The 27,929-nt window shown below is 37.4% G+C and overlaps 1 protein-coding gene across 1 annotated transcript in view; it reads right to left on the bottom strand.

Moving 5' to 3' along the window:
- The window catches only part of CCDC141 (coiled-coil domain containing 141), a 205,383-nt gene extending 177,701 nt beyond the window's left edge, over positions 1-27,682 (bottom strand). Inside the window, exons 1-4 of the mRNA XM_068543883.1 lie at positions 27,608-27,682; positions 25,385-25,489; positions 19,640-19,872; positions 17,129-17,251 (exon numbers count right to left, since the gene is read on the bottom strand). Coding sequence (XP_068399984.1) covers positions 17,129-17,251; positions 19,640-19,741 — 225 coding nt within the window. The 5' untranslated portion in view covers positions 19,742-19,872; positions 25,385-25,489; positions 27,608-27,682. The remainder of the gene's footprint in view (positions 1-17,128; positions 17,252-19,639; positions 19,873-25,384; positions 25,490-27,607) is intronic.
- Between the last annotated feature and the right edge of the window lie 247 nt (positions 27,683-27,929).

Genomic DNA, 27,929 nt, shown 5'->3' with positions numbered 1-27,929 from the left:
ATTCCCATCAACAGTGCAAGAGGGTTCCCTTTTCTCCACACCCTCTCCAGCATTGATTGTTTCTAGACTTTTTCATGATGGCCATTCTGACCAGTGTGAGGTGATACCTCATTGCAGTTTTGATTTGCATTTCTCTAATGATTAGTGATGTTGAGCATCCTTTCATGTGTTTGTTGGCAATCTGTGTATCTTCTTTGGAGAAACGTCTATTTAGGTCTTCTGCCTAAATTGGGTTGTTTGTTTTTTTGATATTGAGCTACATGAGCTGCTTGTAAATTTTGCAGATCAATCCTCTTTGTCAGTTGCTTCAATTGCAAATATTTTCTCCCATTCTGAGGGTTGTCTTTTGGTCTTGTTTATGGTTTTCTTTGTTGTGCAAAAGATTTTAAGTTTCATTAGGTCCCATTTGTTTATTTTTGTTTTTCTTTCCATTACTCTAGGAGGTGGGTCAAAAAGGATCTTGCTGTGATTTATGTCATAGAGTGTTCTGCCTATGTTTTCCTCTAAGAGTTTGATAGTGTCTGGCCTTACATTTAGGGCTTTAATCCATTTTGAGTTTATTTTCGTGTATGGTGTTAGGAAGAGTTCTAATTTCATTCTTTTACATGTAGCTGTCCAGTTTTCCCAGCACCACTTATTGAAGAGGCTGTCTTTTCTCCACTGTATATGCTTGCCTCCTTTATCAAAGATAAGGTGACCATATGTGCGTGGGTTTATCTCTGGGCTTTCTATCCTGTTCCATTGATCTATATTTCTGTTTTTGTGCCAGTACCATACTGTCTTGATTACTGTAGCTTTCTAGTATAGTCTGAAGTCAGGGAGCCTGATTCCTCCAGCTCCATTTTTCTTTCTCAAGATTGCTTTGGCTATTCGGGGTCTTTAGTGTTTCCATACAAATTGTGAAATTTTTTGTTCTAGTTCTGTGAAAAATGCCAGTGGTAGTTTGATAGGGATTGCACTGAATCTGTAGATTGCTTTGGGTAGTAGAGTCATTTTCACAGTGTTGATTCTTCCAATCCAAGAACATGGTATATCTCTCCATCTGTTTGTATCATCTTTAATTTATTCCATCAGTGTCTTATAGTTTTCTGTATACAGGTCTTTTGTCTCCTTAGGTAGGTTTATTCCTAGGTATTTAATTCTTTTTGTTGCAATGGTAAATGGGAGTGTTTCCTTAATTTCTCCTTCAGATTTTTCATCATTAGTGTATAGGAATGTAAGAGATTTCTGTGCATTAATTTTGTATCCTGTTACTTTACCAAATTCATTGATTAGCTCTCGTAGTTTTCTGGTAGCATCTTTAGGATTCTCTAAGTGTAGTATTATGTCATCTGCAAACAGTGACAGCTTTACTTCTTCCTTTCTGATTTGGATTCCTTTCATTTCTTTTTCTTCTCTGATTGCTGTGGCTAAAACTTCCAAAACTATGTTGAATAATAGTGGTGAGAGTGGACAACCTTGTCTTGTTCCTGATCTTAGAGGAAATGGTTTCAGTTTTTCACTATTGAGAACAATGTTGGCTGTGGGTTTGTCATATATGGCCTTTATTATGTTGAGGTAAGTTCCCTCTATGCCTACTTTCTGGAGGATTTTTATCATAAATGGGTGTTGAAGTTTTTCAAAAGCTTTTTCTGTGTCTATTGAGATATCACATGATTTTTATCCTTCAATTTGTTAATATGGTGTATCACATTGATTGATTTGCATTTATTGAAGAATCCTTGCATTCCTGGGATAAACCCCACTTGATCATGGTGTATGATCCTTTTAATGTGCTGTTGGATTCTGTTTGCTAGTATTTTGTTGAGGATTTTTGCATCTATGTTCATCAGTGATATTGGCCTGTAGTTTTCTTTCTTTGTGACAACTTTGTCTAGTTTTGGTATCAGGGTGATGGTGGCCTCGTAGAATGAGTTTGGGAGTGTTCTTCCGTCTGCTATATTTTGGAAGAGTTTGAGAAAGATAGGTGTTAGCTCTTCTCTAAATGTTTGATAGAATTCGCCTGTGAAGCCATCTGGTCCTGGGCTTTTGTTTGTTGGAAGATTTTTAATCACAGTCTCAATTTCAGTGCTTGTGACTGGTCTGTTTATATTTTCTATTTCTTCCTGGTTCAGTTCGGAAGGTTGTGCTTTTCTAAGAATTTGTCCATGTCTTCCAGGTTGTCCATTTTATTGGCATATAGTTGCTTGTAGTAATCTCTCATGATCCTTTGTATTTCTGCAGTGTCATTTGTTACTTCTCTTTTTTCATTTCCAATTCTGTTGACTTGAGTCTTCTCCCTTTTTTTCTTGATGAGGCTGGCTAATTGTTTATCAATTTTGTTTATCTTCTCAAAGAACCAGCTTTTAGTTTTATTGATCTTTGCTATTGTTTCCTTCATTTCTTTTTCATTTATTTCTGATCTGATCTTTATGATTTCTTTCCTTCTGCTAACTTTGAGGGTTTTTTGTTCTTCTTTCTCTAATTGCTTTAGGTGTAAGGTTAGGTTGTTTATTTGAGAAACAAGGACTTTTAAATTTGAGTCTCTTTACTCTCACACTCAGAACTCTAATCCAAGTTCCAGTGTCTCCATAGACATCTCTTAACTCCAGTGGTTTTTCCATTCAAGTTCACCCTGTATATTGTTTTAAAGGTAACCTTTCTCAAACTCCATTTTTAGCAAACTTTCCCCTACTTTAAGAACCCACTCTTGGCCACGATCAAATCTAACTGCATAGCCCAACATGTCCTGCCTTTCAGCGCAAGCCCTTATCCTCCATACAAGTTTTGCCTCATCTCAATATTTCCTGGCAGTGTTCTTCATGTGCCTATGTGTATCTTGCTTACACTTGTCTCAACAGCTTTGCTAACCCATTCTCTGATCTGGAATGTCATTTTGACTCCCAATCCTTACCTGTCACTTGCTTTGAGATCCAAATAATATTCTCATCTCTTGGGCTGGTAACTCTTGCATGGGCCATCTGTCAGCACCTTGTATATAGTTTTTCATATATTGATATTATCTGGCAATGGATATATTTTGAATATTAATCCTACCTCTTTAAATAAATTAGAGTGGCAGTGATACATAGTGACATAAGCTATTGTGGAACTTGGGCAAAAGCCACTACTGAACTTGTTTAATCATCTGGCAAATGTGAATATATCCTTGATGTAAGGATTAAATACCTAATGCTAGTATGATGACTGGCACATAATAGATGGCCAATAGGTAGTAAACATTATTGCTTCTGCAAGCCTTTCAAGGGGTAGGAACTTGTCCTCATTTTGTAATGTTTCATGGCCATAACCCTTTGGGCACCCAATTCTGACCTGTGTACACAGAGGATGACCTATAGCTATATATTGGGTCCCTAAGTCAATGATGAAAATTCTGGTAAGTATGGTGAAATTCTATGTGTAAGTTTAGCTAGTTGTCTTGTAGAAATATAAACCTGAGTTATTAAAAGTAATCTCTCACAATGACTAATGAATTGGCCAAAATGGGAATTTCAGGATTGAAAATGTTGTTTGGTATTCCTGTGTTTACTTAAACTTTTTTGCAGGCCAGTTGTAAGTCTCAGATAATATGGAAAACCTTATTATTCTTGAAAGAGAAAGAAAATCCAGAATTTATAATTATTTGTCTTCCTCATCTTGATGAATTATCCAACACTTTTTCCAGGGGGGTGGCTTAGTTCTGAAAAGCAGGACTTACCAGAGATTTAAATCTTTACCTCATTTATATAAGTAACCATTTACAGACCGTGTATGTCCTTCTCCAAGTACAAAACACTTAATGACAATAAAAACTGGTGGACCACTCAAGTTACTAGAGATCGTATTTTTTCAGTAACATTTGCATCCTCTCTTTTGTTTATTATTCAGAATTTAGGCCATCGCCTACAACCATAAAGGAAAACTAGTCATATGTGAAATACTTATAAATGAATTAAGCAACACAAAGAAAAATTCTTTTAGTCCAAGTTTTACAAATATGCTAACGAAAAGTATATCCTTGCTCTATATTCATCACTCAAGTAACAAAATATATAATTTTTGATGACCTGTTAACCAACATTAAGCAAAATTAACCAAGGCATATTAACAGAATTCTTTCAGCTGTTTTTAGAATCTGAATTGCATTTGGCCTCCCATGTTATTAGCACTACTAAGCAACAAAACCATAAGAAGTCCACTGAGCAATATCTGAGCAATGGATGAACAATGAACAACAAACTAATACATATAAAATCATTAACGAAATGTGAAATAATGCTTTCAGAACTCACAACCAGACAATTCACCATTTAATTACTGCCTTCTACTGTCAGCCTTTCAAACTAGATTAATATTGATACAAAGCTTTCTTTTCATTCTTTCAAAATGCTTATGTAATTTGTTTTAAAGAAATTACTCTTTCAAGTAAAATCAATTGCAATAGCTAAAACACATGTGCAAATGCAATTACACTCCTACATTTTAAAAAATATTACACTGGGAAAAATATATCTACTCCTGTGAAAGTATCTAATAACACTGCTTTATTAATCACCTTCAAAAAATTGCCATTAGAAATATTTTGGCCTACTTTTCTTTCATTTCTTGTCCCTGAAAGAAATCTCGTCTCATAATTATCCTTTTCAGATTCTCCATACATTGGCTTTATTATAAGCATACTTCTCCTGAGCTAAAAAATAAACTATTTTCATTCCCAGAAGATTTAACCTACTTTAGTCTCTAAACATTCACTGTCTAATACGGTAGCCACTAGCCATTTGAAATGTGGCTAGTTCAAATTGTGATGTGCTATAAGTATAATGTACACACAGGATTTTGAAGATTTAATACAAAAAATTAAAATATCTCATTAATAGTTTTTATAATGATTACATATTATAATCATTATAATGATTATAATCATTGTAAATTGTCATATTGAATGACAATTTAGATATATTAGAATAAATTAAACATATTATTAAATTAATTTCACTTTTTTTTACTTTTATTATTGGGTGAGTTTTGGTAATTTGTGGTTTTCAAAGAATTGGTTCATTTCATTTAAATTGTTGAATTTATGTGCACAGAGTTGTTCATAGTATTATTACATTATATTTTTAATGTCTGTGGGGTTTATAGTGATGCCCCATCTTTCATACCTAACTCAAAATTTTTGCCTTCTCTCTTTTTACCTTTCTCAGTCTGGCTAGAGGCATATCAATTTTACCGACTTTTTCAAAGAACCATGCATTTCTCTGTTATTTTTCTGTTATCTGTTTCATTAATTTCTGCTCTTATCTATTTTTTGCTTCATTCTGCTTGCCTCAGTTTTAATTTGCTCTTATTTTTCTAGTTTCTTAAGGCAAAAACATAGATTGTTGATTTGAGACATTTATCCTTTTCTAATGTAAGTGTTTAATGCTCTAAAATCTACATTAGGCTATTAGACAATTTAAAATTACATATATGTTCAATAAATGGTGCTGGGATAATTGGATATTCACATGTGAAAGAATGAAACTGAATCTGTATCTTACACCACTTACAAAAGTTAACTCAAAAGGATTAAAGACCATGAAACTCCTAGAAAACACAGGAACAAAGCTCCTTGACGTGTGTCTTGGTAATAATTTTTTGGATATGACATCTAAAGCACAAGCAACAAAATTAAAAATAAACAAATGGGACTACATCAAACTAAAAAGCTGCTGCACAGCAAAAGAAACCATCAACAAAGTGAAAAGACAACCTATGGAATGGGAAAATAATATTTTCAAATCATATATCTGAAAAGGGGTTAATATCCAAAATATATAAAAACTCCTACAATTCAATAGCAAAAAACCCAAATAACCCAATTAAAAAATGGGCAAAGGATCTGAATAGACATTTCTACAGAGAAAATATATGAAAGGCCAACAGGTACATGAAAAGATGCTCAACATCGTTAGCCATTAGGCAAATGTGAATTAAAACCACAATAAGAGGGGACTTCCCTGGTGGCGCAGTGGTTAATAATCTGCCTGCCAATGCAGGCGACAAGGGTTCGAGCCCTGGTCCGGGAAGATCCCACATGCTGCTGAGCAACTAAGCCCGTGCACCACAACTACTGAGCCTGCGCTCTAGAGTCCGTGCGCCGCAACTACTGAGCCCGTGTGCCACAACTACTGAAGCCCGCGTGCCTAGAGCCCGTGCTCCACAACAAGAGAAGCCACCGCAATGAGAAGCCTGTGCACCGCAACGAAGAGTAGCCCCTGCTCGCCACAACTAGAGAAAGCCCACGCGCAGCAACAAAGACCCAAAGCAGCCAAAAATAAAAATTAATTAATTAATTATTTTTAAAAAAAGAAAAGAAAAAAACACAATGAGACATCACGGCACACCTGACAGAATGACCATCATCAAAAGGTCAAGAGATAATAATGCTGGCATGGATGTGGAGATAAGGGAACCCTTGTGCACTGTTGGTAGGATTGTGAATTGGTACAGCCACTATGGCAAACAGTATGGAGGATCCCCAAAATGTTGAAAATAGAACTACCAAATGATACATTTCTGGGAATATATCCAAAGGAAGTGAAAACAGTAACTCAAAAGTTATCTGCACCCCCATGTTCATAAGAGCATTATTTACAATAGCCAAGACACAGAAGCAACCTAAGTGTCCATTGATGGATGAGTGGATAAAGAAGATGTGGTATATACATACAATGGAATATCATTCAGTCATAAAAAAAAACAACGAAATCCTACCATTTGCAACAACATGAATGAACCTTGAAGGCATTGTGCTAAGTGAAATAAGTCAGAGAAAGACAAATAGCTGTATGATCTCACTTACATGTGGAATCTAAAAACAAAACAAACAAACAACAAAACTGAACTCATGGATACAGAGAACAGATTGGTGGTTACCAGAGGCAGAAGGTGTGGAGAGGGGGAATTGGAGAGAGGTGGTCAAAAGTACAAACTTCCAGTTATAAGATGTAACATACAACACAATGTCTAGAGCTAACATTGCTGCATGATACGGGGGAAAGTTGTTAAGAGAGTAAGGGAGTTCTTATCACAAGGAGAATTTTTTTTCCTTTTCTTCTTTCTTTTTTTTATTGTACCTGTATGAGAAGATGGATCTTAGCTGAACCTAATGTGGTGATCATTTCACAATATATGTAAATCAAACCATCATGCTGTATGTATGCCTTAAATTTATACAGTGATGTATGCCAATTATCTCAATAAAATTGGAAAAATAAATAAATAAAAGTAAATATGAGATTGCATTTGTGGTTCACATTATATGTTTCTATTTATTGCTGCTCTAAGAAGTATAACACACTAGCAAAGTATTTTCTGTCCAACACATTAATAAAAGTTTAATAGCCTATGGGAACACTGAAGCAAAAATCTCAGGCTTTCAGAAAGCAGTTGCAACAGCCTTCAGTGGTTTGGGTTTCTCTAGTTCTGATTATGTAAATACTTCGGATATGCTTTGAGCTGAACTTACAGTCAAAAAAAACATGTCCTACGAAACTGAATCTAACAGCTCATGGTTCTTTAGAGTTCCCTCTCTACTGACAGAGTAATTAGGATTTCTTTAAGAAAATCAGCCATCTGCATAACGTGAGTTACTGGGCTGAACGGCGAGACTTCTCTCTCACCTTCTCTGTCTTCTCCTTTCACTGGCTTGACCCAGTGCCTGAAATTTGTACCATAGAATCCCCCTTACTGGTCTTCTGGCCTGAAACCTGGGGCTTTGGTTTCCTTTCCACCACTGTGTTTGCCGGACCAAGCACTGGGGAGAACAGGGGGAGGAAAACGCCATGTGAATTTACAACAAGCTCAGGGACCACAGGTCCTCTGGTCAGAGAGGACCCCCTCTCTCAGAGATTCAGGCACCTGCCTGTTGCCTCCATCTTCACCATCACTGGGGGATAGCCTGGGCTGGGGCAGAGAGAACAGAAAAGCACAAAGCAAAAGCAAAAGCACAGTATTTCCTCCCTTTCTGTCTGACTCACAGAAGTCCTCTTTCTAGTGCTCAGATCTGAAAGAGGAGACTTTTCTGGAACTTTTTCTGTCCATATCTGATGCATACTTCAGAGTGTCAACTTGCTTTTGAATCCAAGCTGGGTAATATTGAAGAGAGAAAAAACAATACTGCTGGCTTGGTGGTCTTTGGAATTCTAGTCTCTTTCCCTAATCTACGTGCTAATCCCTCATTTTCAGCATCCTCAGCACACATACATACTGCCAAGGTTTATAGTTGCATTTAATGGAGACAGGGTGGAGGGTATTTATTCCATCTTTCCTGGAACTGGAACCAGTATCCAATTTTAAGACATTTAAAAAAAAAAAAAAGACAAAAATTCTAATCTCACTCAAGTCCCTGAACTTCAAATATGTGTTAGGTGGGAGATGGAGGATACAGGTAATTTGAAGATCAGAGCTAACCACAGAATCAGAAGTTTGCTGTATTCTCCTGAGGACTAATAGCTAGATGAACTTGTCATGAGAATGATATAGCCATGTTATTTGAAAACATCTTGAGTTTTACACATTTATACTTATAGTATATCTAAGATAAGTCTAGAGTTTAGAAAAGACGCATTCTGGCTAAGGCTAATCAGGTAGGAGTCGTACTAGACTTAAAACAAATAAACAAAACAAAATCCCCTCGTTCTTGGTTAAGTACAATACTTACTTATGGCTTTTCTAGAGCAGAAGTATCTGTTGCCTTCTGGATAGAATGAAAAAGGTATATTTTTACCCTGACATTTAATCTAACTCAGTATATTGAAGATTGGGAGTGGGGGTGAGTGGGTCCTATGCTACCTGCTACCATCTTACCTCTGCTACCCCTCACTTATATTTCTTGAACTGTCAGAGTTCTGCCTTGTCAGTCCAAATCTTGGACCAAGACCCTCTTTTCATAACTAATAAGGACTGTGGGTTCTACTTTCCATTAAAAATTTTTGCTTGTAGATTTATATTTTAAAGGAATACTTTTAAAATAATTAACAGCTTGGAAACTACAGGCCTATGATCTCAAAAATGTTAGTTGTGATCCTGACTTTTGACCAAGTTTTCAAATAGGAATATGTTGGTGACAAATAACATAAAGCCCAACCAACACTGGTTTAAACACTCACGAGTTCATCTATGTCACAGCAATAGTTCTAGGGCTCAGCATACTCTTCCACAGTATAAAAGTAGCATAAATAATCAGTTTATAAATTTATTCCCCTATTGTTGGATATTGTTTTGTTTCCAGTTAGGTTATTCTACCAAAAACATGTGAAAAGATGCTTAATATCATAGCAAAGCATCTTCATATCTATATCCTTACTAGTGCTTTCATTTCCAAGGATGAATTCCCAGAGGTGAGGTTGCTGAGTCTCAGGATGTGAACATTTTACATTTTAATGCTTGCTAGTTTCCCAAATGATTGTGTTCATCCAAATCCTCACCAACAGTATAGTAGAATGCCCTTTTCCTCACATTCTCACCATATATGAATGTTATCAATATTTTAAACTTTTAATGGTGTATAGGCAATTAAAAATTTATCTTTTTATCATTATTTAGTTTCATTTCTCAGGTCATTATTGACATTGAGCTTCTTTTTACATGTTTATTGGCCATCTGCCTCTCTTCTGTGAACAGTCTATTTTTTATTTATTTATCTTTGGCTTATTTGTCTTTCTTATCAACATGAAGGAGTATAACCCTTTGACTGTCATATAAATTGCAAATATTTTCCTTCCAGTTCATCGTTTGTCCTTTAAATTGGTCAATGGTGTCTGGAAAACTCATATTCATCTCCAGGACAGCTCATAAATCACTTTCTCTGTCAAGCTTCCCCTAGTTTTCCTGGCAGAATTAGTCATTCCTTCCACAATATACCCATAATATTTTGTGCACACCCCTGTGTGCTGAATTATAACTACAAACTTTTTCCTCCTGATCAAGAAAGTATATCAAAATTCAAGTCAAAGAGACTAACATTATAATAGGTATCTTTGCATCTGCTTTTCAGAATCATTTTTCCAAAAGTAGATCACTCACAAACTTCAAATTTTTCTTTTTATTTATTTATTTACTTATCATACCATCTTTCATTTTAAAGAATCTTAGTTCTGCTTCTCAACTGTCTCTCCATGAAAACTCTTGTTTTCTTCTGCCTGTCTCTTTTCATTCATGAGTGTTGCCTTCAAAATCCCTAGAGGATGCCACCATTGCTCTTGCCCTCTGTTCCAGTTATCTACTGCTGTGTGACAAGCCACTGTACATTCTAAAGACCTAAAATAACAATTATTTATTGTGCTCATGATTCTCAGGCAGGGCTCAGTGGGTAAGACTTGTCTCTGTTCCACATAGGTCAGGTTGGAAGCCCAACCAGGTCTGGAGAATCAACTTTCAAGATGGCTCAAATGGCTCGCTCACAGGGCTGGCAAGTTGGTTGGCTGTTGGCCAGGATCTCAGCCAGAGCTGTTGCTGGGACCCTCAGTTCTTCTCCACATGGGCCTCTCCATAGTACTCCTTGACGTACTCAGTTGGTTAGGTTCCAGGAGCAACTACTTGAAATTACAGGAAGAGAAAGAGGCCAGTCTCTTGAGACTGGACTGGAAACTGGCACCACATCATCTATGCTGTATTCTTTTGCTCAAAGCAGTCCCAGAGTCTGACCAGTTTTAAGGGAATGAACATAGACCCCACTTCTCATTGGGAAGAGTGCCGAAGACTTTATGGCCATCTTTAATCTACCGTAATCTTCTTGTATATTGGGTCCTTCTAGAGTTGTCAAAAAAGTTGTCAGTATCTGCCATAACCAAGCCCTGCTCTGTTCCTTGCAGAACTGTGGAAGATGCTTCTCTTCTTGTGGACTCTGTGTCACTTGGTGTCCCAGCCACAAAGCAATACGATGAGTGCTTCATGTTTCCCACAGGCCCTTCAACTTCAGCCAAGGAGTCCAACCTTGACTGCTAAACCAAGACAGGGATAAGATAGAGAACGTCTTTTCCAAATTTTGTACTCTTCAGGCTCTGTGCCAACAAAATTTTCGTCTTATAGAACTCCTTCCCCTCTAGTAAATCAACTCGCATTAACACTTCATTAAGTATGGACATCCTCTGAACTGCGGCTTAGCCCAAACTAGTAACAAATTATTTGTGATATCTGCAATCTTAATGTGCCTTAACTCCATGTGTGAGAAGCCTATCTCACGGACTCTCTAGCCTCTTAAACCAACCTATCTTATAAAAACAATATTTTATAAGATTGCCCATGGCACTTTCCAAATACAGAGAATGCTATTCGAATTTTATTTCACTCCACAGCTCCATACTATTCACTGGAACTGAACATCTGGGAAAAGAAATACCCTGTACACTAGGAAAGTGTTAAGTCAGCCAGGGAAAATCACTGGGAAGCTTTGCTGTTTCATAGTTGTGAGAATACTATTTTTGTTTTTTAAATAGAAAAGTTCTCTATTCTCAAAAGCCTAAAAGAGAAATTATACCGTCCACTAGTTCCCACTCCCCCAGGAACCCTGCATTGTTCTTACATTGTTTCAGTGACCTTTGTCAAAATGATCAGTGAAAATATGCCAGGTACGTTACATGTATAGAACACTAAGACGCAGATCCCTTTGAACCAAAGATCAATTAAGTGTTGGAATTTGGAAGATGCCAATTAATTTCACCTCTCTCTCCTCAAGATTCCAAATCAACTGAGAAATAGACATCAAGGTCAGATATGGATCAAAATATCTGCTCTTATTACTGGTAAAGCTGTACTGGAGGGTGGGTTTGATTTGACTTTCTTTTTCTCTTTAAAAATCTAGTCCTTGTGACCTGCCTATGGAGACAACTGGGTCTGAGGTATAGACACATATTTGGCTGCTCTGTGTAGGTTGGATTGTGGCCTTCCTCTTCCACATAGGGACATCTGGCCAAGTCATGCAGAAGCAGAGAGAATAGAGAACCTGCAGCCCATGGGTAGTCAGAGTCTGCAGAGAGAGCCTTTGAGGCTGGCTTCCCCATGGTGGCCACTTCTTCCCCTAGTCTCACCAACTGGGTAACACACCCCCCTCACTCCTAAAGGAAGAGAAGGGAAGAGAAGACATGGGTGAAAGCATCGTCCGCAACATTTCTGAGAGAGTAGAATTCCCTAACTTGTGGGTCTATAGGAAAACACGAAGGAGAGAAAACGAATCTCCTATATGAAGTAAACATTTAGGGTAAAACACTGCTATGACATAGATAACGTAAAATAGGTTAGTCCTCTTCCAATACTGTCCTAAAGGGTTCCATCACATTCACAACACACATGCTATAAAATTTTCTCTAATATGTAAATATATATAATTCAAGTCACACAGACTTACTTTATTAAAATACATTATTAAGACCATCATCAAGAAAGTGAAAAGATAATCTACAGAATGGGAGAAAATATTTGCAAACCCTATATCTGACAAGGAATTAATATCCAGAATATGCAAAGAACTCCTACAACTCAGTAACAAAAAACAAATAACCCAATTAAAAAATGGGTAAAAGACCTGAATAGACATTTGTCCAAAGAAGATATACAATTGTCCAGTAAGCACATGAAAAGATGTTTAACGTCATTAGTCATTAAAGAAATACAAATCAAAACCACCACAAGATACCACTTCACATCTAATAGGATGGCTATAATTAAACACACACACATACACACACAGAGAAAATAACAAGTTTAGCCAGGATGTGAAGAAACTGGAACACCTGTACATTGCTGATGGGAATGCAATATGGCGCAGCTGCTGTGAAAAACATTTTGGTGTTTCCTCAAAGAGTTAGCACAGAAATGCTATGACTAGGCAATTCCACTCCAAAAGAATTGAAAGCAGGTACTCAAACAGATACCTGTACACCAACATTCACTGTAGCATTATTTACAATAGCTGAAAAAGTGGAAATAACCCAAGTGTCCATGGACAGATGAGTGAATAAATAAAATGTGGTATATTCATATATTTGAAAATTATTCATTCATAAAAAGGAATGAAGTTCTGATACCTGCTACAATATGGATGACTCTTAAAAACATTATATGCTAAGTGAAATAAGCCAGACACAAAAGGATAAATATTACATGATTCTATTTACATGAAATACCTAAAACAGACAAATTCATAAGGGCAGAAAGTAGATTAGAGGTAACCAGGGAAGGGAGGAGTGGGAGTCTTTGCTTAATAGGTACAGAGTTTCTGTTTGGGGTGATGAAAAAGTTTGGGAAATTGATAGCTGTGATGGTTTCACAACATGCTGAATATAATTAATGCCCCTGAATTGTACACTTAAAAATGGTTGAAATTGCAAATTTATATTATATATATTTTACCACAATAATAATTTTTTAAAATAATGTATTCACACTAAATATTCCAGTTTACAGCAGAAAATCACACTATTCCTTATTTAAGGAATAAGTTTTAGTTAAGACTTTAAACTTCACTACTAATATATTTTGACTATTCATTTTTAACTAAGTAAAGAGAAACAGGACAAAAATAAACACTCACTGGGTCAGAGATTTAGTCAGAATCAGGGAGTCGATAGATTTATGAGTCAAGTCAGAGGTGAAATTTTTCAGTTTTTTATACTTTAAAAGGTCATTCTTCACTGAATGCTAATATCATGTATTAAATACAAATACAGGAGCTAGGGTCCAGAGGTTTTCTTGGTTCTTACAGTTGTAATTCCTTTGCACAATAGTAATGTAGTTACTTGCAAGATGGATACTGAGGGATAGAACGTTCTCAGCAACATTCGTAAGGCATTTCCAACCCCTCTTTTCCTCCTTGACCACCTGAGGATACAGTGTTGACAGTGGCCACAGACAGATCTTTGTTACCTGCTTACATCTCCCTCTCCCCTCTCCTGAACTTCTTCTTTCTCATTAAAAATAATCGAGTCTGGTTTGGGAATCTAGATGCCTTTAGGGAATGAATGCTTTTTCCACATGACTATGTTTTCCCCACCGAAAATAGGGAAATATTTTTTCTCTGGACACTCTACAGGAATGGTTAAGTACCCTGCTGAAAGGAAAATAAGATCTCTGGGATATAAGACATTACCAACATTAGAAACACTCATAAAAATTCTGTGTTTCCAGAATTTTTCCCTTTAGTCTAAATTATTATGGTCTGAGATATTTTTCAATGGAAGGCAGAAAATAGCTTTTCTATCAAATTAAACATCCAAATTTCTCTGATATATTAATTATCAACAGCAAGCACTTCTATAAATCATTGCACGTCTCCCCCAGATTTCCTTTTTAGGTGTTTAAGGGTATCTGTTATTATCATAATTTTTCAAATAAAGAACCTGAGACAAGAGAGTCTATCTGCTTTGCCCAAAGCAGAGTGGACTCAGCACAGAACTCCTACACCCTCCCGACACTCCTAAGAGTACATTCTTCTTTATAATTAGAACAAATCCCAGGGCCCTGTGCATAGGAAAAGGACTGGAATGAACATTAAATATGAAATATTATTGGCTTATTGAACTACTAATGTTCCTATCATTCAAAAAGCTCATTTTAAAAATGACTTGGTACAACAATTTTCTGCTACAGGTTAAGACTGTACCTACCCTAACAGCATAATAACTAGTACATTGATTAAAATAGTGCTCTACCCATTTGTAATATGGAATTCACATTTTTCTTATTTAAAAAAGTATTTTGTCAGCAGATCTGAAACAGACTTCAGACTCCTTGATTTTTTTTAACCAAAACGATGCTACTACTTAAAATTTCTTGGGGGTAAGTGGCTGGTTTGTTGGGTAAGGTGGGGTGGGAGAGGGTATGGGAGATAGACATTAAGAGGTCATGGTTAGAGGCCTGCGTGAAGCCAAAAGGCCTTTTTACTTGAGACCTCATGTTCTTAGACCCACGTGCAGAGAGGCAGAATGGTCCCACTATTCCATTGCTTGTTATGGTAAGATCCACAATAGATATGAACCTTTGATTCATCCTCTCCCAATCATTTTTACAGATAAAAGCGTGAAGTCCAGAAGGCTAGTCCATAGCCAGAAGACGGGCATTAAAGGACAAGACTTTAAAATTGAGAATCACAAGCACCTTCTAAAGATGGATCCTGTTAATGGAAAACACTTTTCCAGCTGAGCTCCTGAATGGATGTAGGTATGCAAATTTGAGCATAGTTGTTAAGTAGAGATGAACTGCTCTGCTTACGAAAGAATTCTCCCTGGAGTTGTGGGCCTGGACAGGAATAGGGTTGGGGGGGAAAGAGGTAGCCTGAGAGACCCAGACTGCTGTGAGCTTCCCCACCACTCACAGTTCATCAGTGTACCCGAAAGTGCTGGCTGGGCATGAATTGCTAGCGGGACCTGGGGAAGGGATGTAGCTTCAAATCCAGGTTAACTTTAGAAACAGTTGGCACGTACATATGGAGGGGCTGGGGACACAGGAGACCTTGAGAAAGTAAAACTCTGTGGATGGGCAAGAATTGCAAGGAAGTGTTGGGTTTCCACAATTCATAATATTGAGCTTTTTGTGTAGCAGCAAAACCTTGAATTGTAGGCCAAACGACACTAGTTAGCAGCACAATTAGCGCTAAAACATAGGTCTTTTGACTCCTGGTTCAATGACTGTTCACATCATCATGTGTTTTTTAAGATATACAAAGGACTTCCTGGTCACCAGGGATTTCTACCTTGAAAGACAGCCCAGAGCCCAGAGCAAGGAGCTGTCTACACAGGAGAACGAATTCTGGATTCTAATAGCCCCCTGCTTCAGTACTAATTCTTTCTTCAACTTCTCAGTCTGATTTTCCCTTTTACTTTCACTACTGCTGTTGGTATATGTCAGAAGCAGAACAGATCTGCCTCTAAATCTAGGAAGCAAGTGGAAATTCCAGGCTAGATGTTCAAAGAAGCCAGTAATATTAAAGTACTAAAGACACAGAACATCTAGTCATTGAAGCCTTCTGAATCAAACCTCTTTGATCTTAGTGATGACATTCATTTGCCTAAGAGGGTTATTACTCACAGAGTTGGCTGCTGCACAGGGCTCCATTCTCAGACGGAGAAACCACTTGGAGTTTAACGTCTTACCTGTCACTGTCTTGAAATTCTTAACAATTTTATCTTTGACTGTGTGCTTTATAAGTGAAGCCCAATGGGACAACAGAGGAAGTGCTAGGGGATGGCAGCGTCATCTCGTGTGTGGTCCTGCCCTCCGGGGAGAGAATCTCTTTGCTATCCTGTCTGCTCCCCCGCCCCTGCTCAGTGACCTCTGTCATCTGCTCTGGCAGGGGTCAGGGCACAGCTCGGGAAGGGGTGGAGTTAGGTCCACACCCTCTGCACTGAGCCGGGACTGAGGCCCAGTGCCTGTGAGGGGCTGCACTCACCCCACATATATCCCCATGGCTGAAGGAGCCAGACATTAAATAGCAGATTTAAAAAACACCATGACAGGCCAAGAAAAAGCTTTTTCCTGCTTTTTGAACAGGGAGTCCCACATTTTCACTTTGCACAGGGCCCCACAAACTACATTCTTGTCTCTGATTAGATACCTTACCTGGCAATCTCAAACCAACACTGTTTTTAGATTCTTAACTACATAACCACAACATATAGGTAATAATAACTCTATTTATTAAAACCATTCTTTGGTTTCAAGAACTCTTAATATTAAATATAAAATCAGATATTTTCAACAGTTCAAGAGGGAAAAAGCCTCTATATTATTTTTGCCAGCAGGTCTCATTAACAATAGGAAGTTTGGATCTGTTGTTGTGGCTTGACAGTATGTTGCATGAAATGGAAAAATGATGGATTTTTTTTTTTTTTTCCACTGAGGCAGCCAGGAAAAAAAAGGTACTTATTTCTCCACAGTGAAAATATTATCACTCCATATTTTCTATCACATTAGGGAAAGTTGAAAAAATCTTGTTACTTCTCTCCAATGTTGGTGTTTGCCCATAAATAACTATAGTGTTTTTCCATTACCTATCTGGCACTATGTTAACATGGCCACAGGCCAGTGGCACCAGGGGAATCAAGAGGAAGTGTAAGAAACAGCTTTTTATCTCTTTTTAATTTTGTATCTGCTTCATATCTTAATATCTTACCTTGAGCTTGGCCAAAAGAAGTTCATGATCATGAAGAAGTTTTTTGGTTTCATCTTGATTGCTTCCAATTTCCAGAAGATTGGGCTGTGATTCAGCCAATTGAAGTTGTACCCACTTGCCACACTAAAAATAAAAATGAAATAAAATGCACTTTTAGTTCCTCTTGTTCCTTCCCTTTCACCCTTCTCCTTTTTTTTTTTTTTCATTTCTTTTTTTAAGCTTCCAGTTACACTGTGAACACTTTATTCTTTCCACAGAGATAGACAGGCCTTACGTAAATTGAAATAGAACAGGTCTAACATAAATCCATGCCCTGACTTTCCTTCTTTTTTTTATGCTTAGGGATAAATTCCTTTCTCTTAGCATACTGGATTTAAATTAAGAATTCCCAAATGAGGAATATATACAGTAGATTATGTATTATTGAAGAGTACCAAATTATAGAATAATTCACACACTTTTACATTCTCTCACTCACAAAACTGAACTCTATAAAAATAGTGATTTGAGCAAGTAGAGTGCAAACTTCACCAAAGGGAAAAGGTTTCATAAATGTAATTTAGGTTGATTAGTGTCTTTACACTGGCCTTGCTGATTCAACCAGAAAGAATAAACAGCAGATGAAGCAACTGATTTTTCGCCTTTTCCAAAGTTAAAACAATATTTTCCAAATTTTGTTGTTGAATATTCAATAAAGTATGTATAAAAATGTCAGTGAAATTAGATGTGTGACAACTGCTACTTGAATGCAGCCAGCTTGTTTTCCACACTTAGGACCCTTTCATTGCTCCAAGATATAATTCATCATTGCATTTCCTAAGGAATTGCTTTTCTAAGAAGAAACAACCGATGAAGCAAGAGGAACCGCTATCAGGCACGTGCACGTGGCTAAGTGAATTGCTGAAGAGAAATGAGAAACCACATGTCTATTCTAGATCATCAGTGCCCTGAGACTGTTTAGAAATGAGAAGTCCATACAGAGCAGACACAGGCACTTCTACTCCCTTCAGATGGACTTCCCACTTTGAATAGCTTGGGTTTATTCCATATGGGATGGCAGTGAACTAAGGGAGCTGGGGAGGGAGGACGGAGGGAACATTCTTAGAAACACAGTTCAGTTAAAATAAGAGTTTCCAGTACAATTTTAGAGGTTTTATTTTCTTACTGTCAATTTACCTCTGATTCTTTTATCATTTACTCTGTATGCATTCTTCCTCATCCTACTCTAAGAAATGTTTCATATTTAAGGGAAAGAAAATTTAACTTTTTTTAAAAACAGTAATTTTTCCTCTTTTCCCTCTCTGCTGAAATTTGCAGTTACTCAAAGCATCATAAAATCAAACACAAATTATCAATTTTGCTACTTTTGCTTCAGGCTTCTTTCCATGTCCACTCATTGCCTTTGAAAAGAACAGAGGTCAAGGGACACAGCAGAGGCTCCGTTTATGTAGACCAAGTCTTAAGAGCCCTGGGGAATCGGCCTGGGTAGGCACACTTTGCATTCAGTGCTTCTAGAGTGAATCATTTTGCCCAGTGTCAAGTGCTGCTTTCCTGTTACGAATTTTCACATTAACATAAAGTTCGCAGCAATTAAGTGAAAGTAAAGAGGCCTGTCCTCTATGCTTCTTACAAAAGGCCAGAAAAGTCATTCAATTAAGCTTGGTGGGGCCCTGAAAGTAACAGGCTGCGGTGAGCACCAGCTTGTTTGCTGAACTCCCTTCATTAAACACTGAATTCCTGAGGTGGTGAGTTGTCTAAATCCAAGCATAAGGTTTCAGGGATTTTTACAGGACATATTCATAGGAAATAAAATCATGGATGCCTTCTTCAACCTAAAGATTTGTGGTCACCTTTGCAAATGAGCAAACTGTTTGACATAAAACATGCAAAAACCTTTAAGCCCCAAGTGGCTTCAACTTCCTGCTGTTAGGGGCAAATTTGACACACGCCCTCAGCACTTTCCCTGGTAGGGTCTTTATTCCCCCCAACCATGTGACAAGGATTTACTAGTGTCTTTACCATGTCAGAACCAAAGCTGCAGAGGGCACGTGTCACAGTCTCTTATTAGGTGTTCCCTGCACTCATCATGCCAAAACATGCCACCCCTTATCTGCTGGGACCCTCCTCTTCCCTCCTTCATCACATCCACTCTCAAAAATCACAGACATTTCCCAGGTCCACTGGACTCCAGCCTGGCAATCACGAACTTTTAATCACAAATGCTTTTCTTTAAAAACCAAACTGAAAGTATATGGTAGAGTTTGTTGTTGCTTTTTAGAAAAATCAAGCTGCTTATAGATGTTTCCTGGCTAACTGAAAGAGAAACTCTAGCAACTGGCTGAAACTTAGAGATTTTTCTCTTAGTTGCAATTTAAGAAAGCAATAAGATGTACCTGCTGGGTTATTTTCTATATGCTGTGTACTGCCGATTGTGTGGAATGTTCTTTAGGATTAACAGCACACAGCAAGAAGCCCACAGCTACACAGAAAAAAAGGAAGTTGTCAGCTTACCTTTATGATGGCTATAACGATTTTGGAGTCCCCAGCCTGCACAGCTACTGAACTGACTGTTGTCGTAGAAAACTCCTCACCAGGACTTCCTTGGCTGGACATGGTACATTAGAACCAGAATTTACGCTTTGGGCAGCCTCCGTACAGATGTGTGTCTGCTGGTCATTTCAGAAGGCAACCACCGGGGTTACTTGGATTCATTCAGGGCAAGAGCTCCCCTCGCACTGATTACTCTGCCAAAAGGAAAGAACAGGAGGTTAAAAATAGACAACCCCATTGAGTTTATCATGAGAGAGAGAGGAAAGAACTGGAGAGAATCGCCACACCCCTAGTATGGTAACGCTGAACGCCTGTTATTTTGGCCATTATCTTAAATGCAGAGGGCAGCTTCTAGCTCTCTGACTATCAGCTGATGTTTGATAGCAAATGGAAAAAGAATTACATCCTCACAACCCAAATTACTTTAGCCACTGAATCTATACAGTTTTGGTGGGCTTTGAAACCAGCCAGTCACTAACCTGGGTATCAATCTTTTCAAAATTTTTGAAGTCTCCTCCATGCAAAGAAAACTCCCAAAAATGTACTTTAAAAATAAGTTCTGGTATTTGTTTGGGGATTAAGCCACAAAATTGTTTGAAATATCTTTTTGGATTAATCTGTTTTCCTAAAACTTACTGCCTTTTGTCAAATGAAGTTTATATGAAATGGTCACATTTTCTCAGAGTCTCAGATTTCTTAGGGACATTTAAAAAATATTTCCATGAGCAGTTATCAATAGATATCTACCAAGTCAGGATTTCTTTAAGACCATCTATTCCACTGAACAGTATTTTCAAGTGCAGTTGCCACAACTACTAGGAAGTAATATACTTTGCTGTTACTTTGAATTGCAGCAGGAAAATGTTTTGGGTGTTTTGGATTAAAGGTTAACACTATGTGTATTTTGCTACACTTTTTAAAAAAAGGATAACATTGTATTTCAGATTCGGTTTTTACTTTTCCCCCATGCCTTGTGCAGGAAAATTATAGACAGCTTAAATCAGAGCCCAGGATCGGCAGATTAATCCTATTGCTAGAAACTCAGTGTGTGTTACAAGTTGTCGGTGGTATTAAACAGCAGCTGTTGGATTCCCTGTCAAGGAACAGCTGAAAATAACCCTGAAGCTTAGGTCAGAGGTCAGATGCAAACACATCAGAGATACTGACTCCAGAGCTGCTGGAGCCATCGGAAATCTCTGGAACAAAGCCAGAACAGAGGATATAGCAATAAACAGAGTTAAATGAGTCCACTTGCTGTTTAAACCCTTAGCTCAATTTAAAAGCACGGTCAGGTTCAGGGGCAATATTCAGAAGGCTGAGTCAGCACCACTGTTTCGTTCTGCTAAGGTTCATGATAATATTCTTGAATCAAAGGGGAAATAGTGCTTTTACATATACTTTGGTTTCAGCAACTATTTTTTTCCCCAGAGCATGTCCTGGCTGCTCTGCAGTTATGCAGCCATGACCTAGTTGCCTGCTGTTCCAGGGAAAGGAAACCACCCTGGATCCCAGTTCCTGGGCTCTGGGAACTTTACCTGAGGCCTGAAAGGGAGCATTTGGAACAAGCTCGGGAGAGCAGATGACAAGAGACACCATGATGTAGGAAATATTGTAAATGGTTTCCTTTTATGGCGGGGATGGAGAGCTTGCAGAGAACCAACCCAACCTCTCTGTAGGGGCTGCCTCCGTGTTGAAGGCGGGCTCCTTCTGCTTTAGCAAATAGTTGGTCCAAACAAACCAAGACAAATTGAGTGAAACTAGTTTTCAGCTAATTGCCCTGAAGGAAAACCAAGAGTTGACAACTGTGTCACATAATCTCCACACCCTAAACTAAAATGCCCAAAGGAGCCTTGCTTAAGCCTTTGTGTACACGGCAAACCAGAACAGCAAACAGCGACCCGCACCCAAAATACACAGTGCACTTTCGCCCAAGGTTAATCCTACTGTTAGAAACTCAGTGTGTGTCAAAAGTTGCCTAAAGGCCCTCAGGAGTCAAAGGGAACTTTTGGCAGCAGGCTGCACAGACCACGGCTAGAAATGCGTGGTTACGTCCACAGAGCCCCACTTCAGGTGGATGATTATGTAAAGGGTGTGGAGGGCAGTGTGGGCTGTGTGGAGTCACCGGCCCACAGGAAGGGAAAGGAAGGGGAGAGGTGGGGGAGGAGAGAGAACACCGCTGAAAGTCTGATTAATTCCAAGGCTTAAGGGCAAAAGGAATTAGAAATATTTAAGACTTTGTTAAAGATTAATCCAACAGTGCAGCAGCAAAGGTCGTATGTTTCTGTGTATAGATGACCTTTCTTTCCAAGCAGTCCCAGAGTGTTTGTTGCACAGAAAATGTTTTCTGCATTGGTGGACGTGAGCAATAATGTAAACTGCATATACGAATTTAAGTGGTTTCTAACTAATTTTCTTTTAATTCAAATTCTTGGCTTTAAAATCTTGCAAAGGCTTGAATCACTTTCCTCTCCCCTTCCCTTGCTTTCTATTTCTTTCCTCTTCAACTCTTTAGTCCTTCTCCCTTCAGAAGCTCTGTTTTTCAGACCTCTCCATCCACATCTAGCTCATTTAGAACCTTGGTCTATGTCCCTTTATCTAGCATAACATTTAATTATAAGTTGCATTATTAACTCTGGGAAATAGTTTGGAGAATAGCAAATATAAAATATATTGTACTAAAGAAATTGCTACACTATAATTAGACTTTTTAAAGCTTTTTGAGCTTCAGTTTGTTTATACTCCACCTCCCCTATCATCACCAAAAAAAAAAAAAGACAAAACAAAACAAAAACCCTTACAGGCATTCTCATATTCTTTGAAGTTTACAGAAGATCTTGCAGAGGTTATTATGTCTTCTCTGTTTATCCCTCTGGGAAATGTCTGTTTTTATACCAGCTGAATTTTAGTGAAAAATCCTCCGTGGGGAATCAAAAAGCTATAACTGGATTCTGTAGAATTGCAAATAGCACTTCTTTTCCCCAATTTTTCTTTCTTATTGTGGTAAAATACACATAACAAAATGTACCATCTTCACTATTTTTAAGTGTACAGTTTCAGTGATATTAAATATATTCTTAATGTTGTGCAACCATCTCCAGAACTCTTTTAATCTTATAAAACTGAAACTCTACACGCACTAGACAATAATTCCATTCCCTACTCCCCCAAACCTCTGGCAACCACCATTCTACTTTTGTCTCTATGATTTTGACTACTCTAAGTATCTCATATAAGTGGAATCATATAGTATTTGCCCTTTTGTGACTGACTAATCTTACTTAGCATAATGTCCTCAAGGTTCATCCATGTGGTAGCGTATGTCAGAATTTCCTTTCTTTTTAGGGTTGAATAATATTCCCTTGTGTATATATTCCACATTTTGCTCATACTTTCAGCCACTGATGGACACTTGAGTGGCTTCCATGTGTTAGCTATTGTGAATAATGCTACTATGAACATGGGTGTACAAATTATCACTTTGAGACCCTGCTTTCAATTATTTTGGGTATATACCCAGAAGTAGAATTGCTGGATCACATGGTAATTCTATTTTCAATTTTTTGAGGAAATAACACACTGTTTTCCACAATGGCAAATAGCACATTTTAATGAAATAACAGGTAACTGATAGTATGAAAACTTTATCATATGATTATTTTTTAGCTCTATCTGTGAGGATGCCATTAAAACAACACATTTTCTTTGCTGGAGCATACGTGGGGTCTGCTCATCCTGAGTGTTTATCTTAATCAATACTATTATTGATTAAACTGTATTTAACTTTTTATAAAGACAAATTAGATAGACCTAATATAAATAACCCAAAATAAGTTTATTTATCCAGATTAAAAATTTAAGGCAAAATTTTCTCTGCTATTATTATCAGTAAAAATAATAGCTACCATTTAGTTAACAGCTAATTGTTTACCAGGAACCGGGATTAGTACTTTATACTCTTTATTGCATTAACCCACATGACGTAATGGCTGCAAAGACTTATTTTTCTGACTTTATAAATCACACACACACACACGCACGCACGCACGCACACATTCACATATAGTGGTTCACTGATTCCTGCCACCTCGGGTCTAACCTTTTCTGCCTGGGTTTCAAAGCTGTCTATGGTCTGGTCTCTCCTACCTGCCTAATAACGTATACCATTATTCCTAGGCCCCAAAGATCATCTTTGTTCTCTACCTTAATTCAGTTGTTCTATCCAGAAATATCATTGTCTTCTTCCCTTCATCTATCCGATTCCTCCCATTGCTTAGACCAAGATAAAGTATCAACTCCTTTTAAAAGTTGAAATACCTACTTATATTCCCCTTTCCTCAAAATTTAATTGTAATTCACAATTTAATAATTGCTTGAATTATAAACTTGTATTGTTTTCTATTTATTTCACTTCTATTGATATTATTTCTGAATTAGATTTAAGGCTCCTTACATAAAGGAGTTATGTCTTAATGTCTTTTTTTTTTTAAATCTTTGCAGACCACCTCAAGGGGTTATCGTAGAGAATAAAAGAGTTGCTTTATGTAAAGCACTTAGAAGAGGACCTGACATTTAGCAAATACCATACACACACACACACACACACACATATATAAATAGGTGTGTGTGTGTATTAGTATATATATGGAGCACAGTACTAGGCACAGAATTAGTGCTTATAAATACTGGCTGACTGATTGAATCACATTAGTCATATAGAAGAAGTTTTGATACAATTCACTCATTCAGTATTTACTCATGCAACCAATAGTTATGAGCACTGCTACATACCAGGCACTTACACATTAGGAATATAGCAGTAAGCGAAACAGGTCTCTACTCTCGAAAGGGTGACATTCCAGTGAAAAAAGACCATAAACAATGAAAAACATAACCAAGATAGAAATCCACAGTGATAAAAGCTAAGGGAAAACAACTGGTAGTGGCTAAGTAGACTGAATCACAAAAGGTTTCATTTAGAATTTGACAGAGAAATCAGGGGATACTTTCAGGGTATTTCTATTGGAATACAGAGATTAACAGGAATAATAAACTGATAGTGATTCCAAAACAACAACAAGAAAAAGTAAACCATACAAAATGGCAAAGGCAATGGGTTAGGGGCTCTGAAGTCAGACTGCCTTTACCTCTTTGTGCCTCAGTTTCCTCAATGCAAATGGGAGATAATGGGAATACCTATGTCATATAGGTTTGTTGGGAGGATTAAATAAAATAACATTTGTAAAACACTTTAATGCCTGGCACATAGGTGGTGTTCGGATAGTTATACATGATCACTTCTAAGACAACATCTGTTAAGGGATTTCCTAAATCTAGTAACTGTCACAAAATTTGAAATAACTTTTTAAAATTAAGTTGAATTACAACACTTGGTAGGCAACCCAAATGGATGAAATATATTAGAAAGACATAAAATATGCGTTACCAGGGAGGAAATATTTCAGTATAATCAAACGGTAAAAAATCTCAATGAGTCAGCATTTCTCTAGAATACTGTATTTAACCATTCACTTTAGACAAAATTTTCCCTAACTCATTCTTTTATTTCTTAGTTTACAAGCACTGTCACTTAACATCCACAAGTAAAGTGAAGCTGCTCTTTCCTCTTAAAACAGCCTCCATTCTGGCCATCAACTTGTTCTTCTATGTAGGTATTCATTTGTTCATTCACTGAGTAAGATTAAATACCTAGTAGGTGTGAGGCACTGTTCTAGATGCCAGGCACAGAGCAATAAGCAAAACAAAGTTCATCCACCGATGGAGCTTGCCTTCTGGTGGGGGAGGCACAACCAACTAGAAAACAAACAAACAAGAATACATATATAATTATGTAAAGATGTAATAAGTGTTATGAAGAAAAATAAGGCAGAGTAAGAAGGTGAGAGTGAACAGGGGAAGAGGGATACTACTGTAGGAAGGAGTCAGGAAAGTTTTCCTGAAGAGATGAGATTTGAGTAGAGACCAGGATTAAGTTGAAAAGAGCAAGATATGCAGATATCTTAGGGAAGAACATTCCAGGTAGCTGGGCACACTTGTTATATCTGAAAAACATCCAGTAGGTCAATGTGGCTGGAGCTAAGTGAGGATTGAAAGAAGAGAACACTGATAGAACATGATATCAACCAGGTAGGGGCCCGGTTTGCTTGGACAATCCTGGTTTACACCTGTTTCCCTGGCACAATTACTCTTAAGGCCCCTTCGACTCTTTAAAGAGTTCTGTTTGGATGATAAATTATGTGGTAACCCTGCTATTATGCCAAGGTAAGGACTTTGGATTTCATTCTGAGAGAGATGGGACATTATTGTGAGGTTTTCATCCAAGGAATAACATCATTTGACTTAACATTGTTAAAGAAGCTCTTCATGGAGAAGAGACTGTAGGAGTCAAGAGTGAAAGTAGAGGTAGGATGAATTCCATAGCACCCAAAACACAAATGCCAGTACAATTCTCCTTTGGGATGTTTCTTTACAGACACTTAAGTTTTACTTAAGAAATATCATGACTCTTTTTTAACAGTTTTACATTCTGTGTACATTGACTGCCATAGAATTCCTTACAATTAAATGTATGTAATGACATAAATCCTTAGTTTCTCCATAAGACCTGGGATAATAATTATAAATAAGCAACTTCAATATCCAGCAAATTTCCCTTCTATAAGTAGTAAGGAAAGCAAAGCAAAACAAAACTTGGGAAAGTTCAAAGAATACCTAGTGTGGTCAAAGATCAAAGATGGCTGTATTTACTATAATTTTAAGCCATAGTTTACCAAAATGATGTGTGAAATGATAGCAATATCTGTTCAACTATGTACATATTTTCCTAAAATTCTCTATTTAGACCAATGCATGATCTGGAAAACTGTCAAATACTTGTGTAGAGTTTAGTAAAAATAATCAGCAAATGTGGCTATGATTGATTTGGCAAAACTTTCTTTTCTGAATGGGAGAGATGTATATGATACTTCAAGCCAGAAAAGATTTTTTTAAAAAAATCACTGAAAAGCTTTCATGTAGAAAGTTTATTTTTAAAATTTAAACTCACAAGGCTTTCTACCTGCATTGGGCTGTGCACCCAGGCTTCAGTGTAGCAGGGTTCTTTCTCTGATATAATTCCAGTTAACATAATGAAGTGTCCTGAGAGTTACCCTTTAGAAGGGAGGGTGAGTAAATGAGAAGACAAGAGTCTTAGTCAACTTGATTTTGGAAAATTACACTTCTTTTGTTTTTCCTTACTGTTGCTAAACTCCAGTTGAGGCTGAGAATTTCCATTCCAGAGTAATCCCCAGGGAGTCCTAAAAAGCAGCAGTCCTTCCAGCTGCTTGGGAACCCAGCAGTGACACTAAGGGTGAGCTGCCACTTCTCCATGCAGCTATAATTTTTGCCAAGGAAGGAAAAATAATATAAAACTCAAGAACATAAAGATCACATTACCTCAACAAGATGGTGTTATCCATGGATTCTAAGCAGGAAGTATGCAAAGAATTAAAAAAAAGAAAGTTTTTTTTTTAAAATGACATTTTATTAAGAAATACTAAGACCTAAAGAACTTAATGTATATGTGCATATATCTTGTATAAAATATACATATGTGTGCAGATGATTATATGTAATAAGACTTTTTATGTTGTTATAATGGGCTTTATCAGTTGTATGAGGTGATGTTTCATCATTTACTGACAGTTTATTGGCAACAGCTTAATGACAAAGCCATTTTTAATAGAATTCCCCTGTAGATTATGTTTTTAAAAACTTACTTAACTGAGTTTCTATAAATTTACTGTATGGTTTTTGAGATCTGCATCCTCAGTCCAAGTAAGAACGCCTCAAACCAGCATTCATACAGAAGTCCCTTGCTATCGTTATCTTCATTTTTGTTAATACATCACTCACCCCAGTTGTGGAACCCACCTGAAAGGCAATGATTGTTGAGAATGTCCAGAAGGATAAAGAAGTTACTAACACCTGCAGGAAAAAGGATATTCATATACTCAGGCTTTTAGGAAAAACAGGAAACAAGATGAGAGAAACTCAGAGAAATCTGGAAATCAAAAATGGAAACAAAAGTAGCAGGTCGTTTGTGCCCCACCCCATACAACTCACACCACTCTGAGCAAACTGGTTTCCTATCACAAATTCCACTCTCACAAAGGAAGGACTTCAAAAGCAAAGTCAATTTACTTTGTGCAGAGTTTAGATTCTGCTCTGGCATGTCCCTGCCTTAAGCTCCTGC

Source organism: Eschrichtius robustus, chromosome 5 (assembly GCF_028021215.1).
Source record: "Eschrichtius robustus isolate mEscRob2 chromosome 5, mEscRob2.pri, whole genome shotgun sequence".
Lineage (NCBI taxonomy): Eukaryota > Metazoa > Chordata > Mammalia > Artiodactyla > Eschrichtiidae > Eschrichtius > Eschrichtius robustus.
The sequence above is the reverse complement of the archived record's forward strand: the minus strand, read 5'-3'. Positions and strand labels throughout refer to the sequence as shown.